General features: G+C 46.7%; 1 protein-coding gene across 1 annotated transcript in view; it reads left to right on the top strand.

Moving 5' to 3' along the window:
• The first annotated feature begins 632 nt into the window (after window positions 1-632).
• SDHAF3 (succinate dehydrogenase complex assembly factor 3) overlaps window positions 633-2219 on the top strand; it is an 89976-nt gene continuing 88389 nt past the window's right edge. Inside the window, exon 1 of the mRNA XM_007450798.1 lies at window positions 633-807. Coding sequence (XP_007450860.1) covers window positions 634-807 — 174 coding nt within the window. The 5' untranslated portion in view covers window position 633. The remainder of the gene's footprint in view (window positions 808-2219) is intronic.

Genomic DNA, 2219 nt, shown 5'->3' with positions numbered 1-2219 from the left:
CTTCTAAAGCCAACTTGACATGAGCTAAGGATTGAAACCTGCTGGCTCAGGTCTCACTTGAGTTACATGAAACAGGCCACGCCTTCAGAGTACAAATTAGGAGCACAGCCCTGTGCAAAGTACGTGGCTGGGCGGGCTCGTGAATGGAGAGATTAACCCTATTCCGATCCCTCTCGCAGAACGCAGGAACACTGCAAAGACATCTGAAGTGTCTTTAGCCAACCATGGAAGGCTTCCTGGAGGAGCCCGATTTTGACGAAGTCTTTCTTAAGCCTTTATCAGGAGGGAAAGGGGTAAGATGAATAGAAAAGATGATGGGGTGAACGGAGGGGTAACAAGCACCCAAGCCAGACTCCTGGTGGACGACCCCTCCGCCCCAGACGCAGCCCCTAAGTAGTCGCTGCGCTGGCGCTCCACGAAAGCTACGCCGCTTTCAGAGAAGGACCGGCCCATTTCTGCCCGCCGCTGCCGCTCGCGTTTCCGGAAGGTCCTGATATTAAGCCGGACCCAACCGGATGAAAGTCGCGCGCCCTCTTCCGCTTGTATTTGGGTTGCTTATACTCGGCTTGTAAGGAGAGGCCGGCGCGCGCGGTCTCTCTGCGCAGGCGCGGCCTGTGGTCCACGATCGGAGTTATGCCTGTTGGGCACGTCTCGCGTGTCCGGGCCTTGTATCGGCGCATTTTGCTGCTGCACCGAGTTCTACCCCCAGACCTCAAAGCCCTTGGTGACCAGTACGTGAAGGATGAATTTAGGAGACATAAGACCGTTGGTTCTGACGAGGCCGAGCGATTCTTTCAGGAATGGGAGGCAAGTAACTGCCCCCTTTTCTTCGCCCCAGATCTTTGAGGTCCCTCAGCGGTGTCCCGGTTTGTCTCTGGGGGAGACCGCCTGACCCGGCTGGTTTCCCCGGGCCTCACGAGCTCGAACACAGCGGCAGCCTGTTCCGTTTGAATTAAACAGCGCAAAGCCGTTTAAACAATACTTCCCAAAGTTACGTCCCAAGCTGGTCTATTTATCCCACAGGTTCCTCGCTGGAGCACATCCCGTTACAACAGCGTGTCCAGTTCAAGTTTTGCCAGGCGCTAGAGGGGTGAGGATGGAGGTTACAAAATTGAATAAGTCACCGTCAAGTGCTTAAAGAGCTTACCGTTTGGCAGCTTTTTTGTCTCCTCCAATGCCTTGCACGTAGCAAGCGCCTATTGATAAATTAATGGTTTTCTCGTTAGCAGTTTTCAGAGTTTTAGAGGTTTGTTTCTATAATTACTATTTTTAAAATCCCATTGCTCTTTGTTGGGTCTTAATATTCTCAGTTGACTGATACAGAAATCGGATAAGACTGGGGGTAATTACAAGCGGTGGGCAAAAATGCTGGTCAGAGGTAAGTCAGGTGAAAGTTGGTTTCTTCGTAGTCTCAAGTCACGTTATTCTGTTGAATTGCTCTGCATCATTGCACTAAATCTTAATCAGACACATGCATTAGGGATTAACCCTTTCATTTTCCCTCCCTTTTTTGAGTGAAGTCAAATGATATTCAGAGTGTTTCATTTAGAGTGTTTGTGGGGTTGGGAGCCATGCAGAACTGCCCCTAGTTATTTGCAAATATCAAGAAAGGAATGAACTTGGCAATTAGAGCGACAGGTATTTGAAAGCATGAAGCAGTGTTGGTTTAAGAACTGAGGTAAGCAATTCTTCAGCCTAAAAAGTTGATGGCTATAGAGATTATTGAAGTCTGTTTTTAAAAAAAATCACAAAGGGTGAACACAGGGTGAACATTAGGGTGAACACCGAACTTTTTCACTGAATTGCAGAATTTTTTATTGTAGACTCATTGACGCTTGCAAGAGGGACATTTAGGACAACGGTGAAATTTAGAACTTGCCTAAAAATTATGTGTATTAGATGTAGTGAGGCTGCCTAGAGCCAGGGAAGTTGAATCTTAAAATGCAGACTGCTGCAGACTGCTCTCTTTTAATATGGTAACTTGGTCTTGAAGCCAGAAGAATTGTGTTCAAATTCAGGTACCGGCATTTATTAAATGTCAGGTCACTTTTCCTAGTCTTATTTTCTTATTTGTAAAATCATAACAGTATTTACAATATGCACCTCTAAATTAGTGTATGTAAATGTAAGTGACATCTTTTAAGCCAAGTCAGTTTGTGGCAGGACTGGAAGAAGTCTAGCTCTATGTTGGGAAGAAATAAGAGCACTTTGGGAAGCTT

The sequence above is a fragment of the Lipotes vexillifer genome, unplaced genomic scaffold (assembly GCF_000442215.2).
Source record: "Lipotes vexillifer unplaced genomic scaffold, Lipotes_vexillifer_v1.1 scaffold107, whole genome shotgun sequence".
Lineage (NCBI taxonomy): Eukaryota > Metazoa > Chordata > Mammalia > Artiodactyla > Lipotidae > Lipotes > Lipotes vexillifer.
This window is presented reverse-complemented; position numbering and strand designations above follow the sequence as displayed.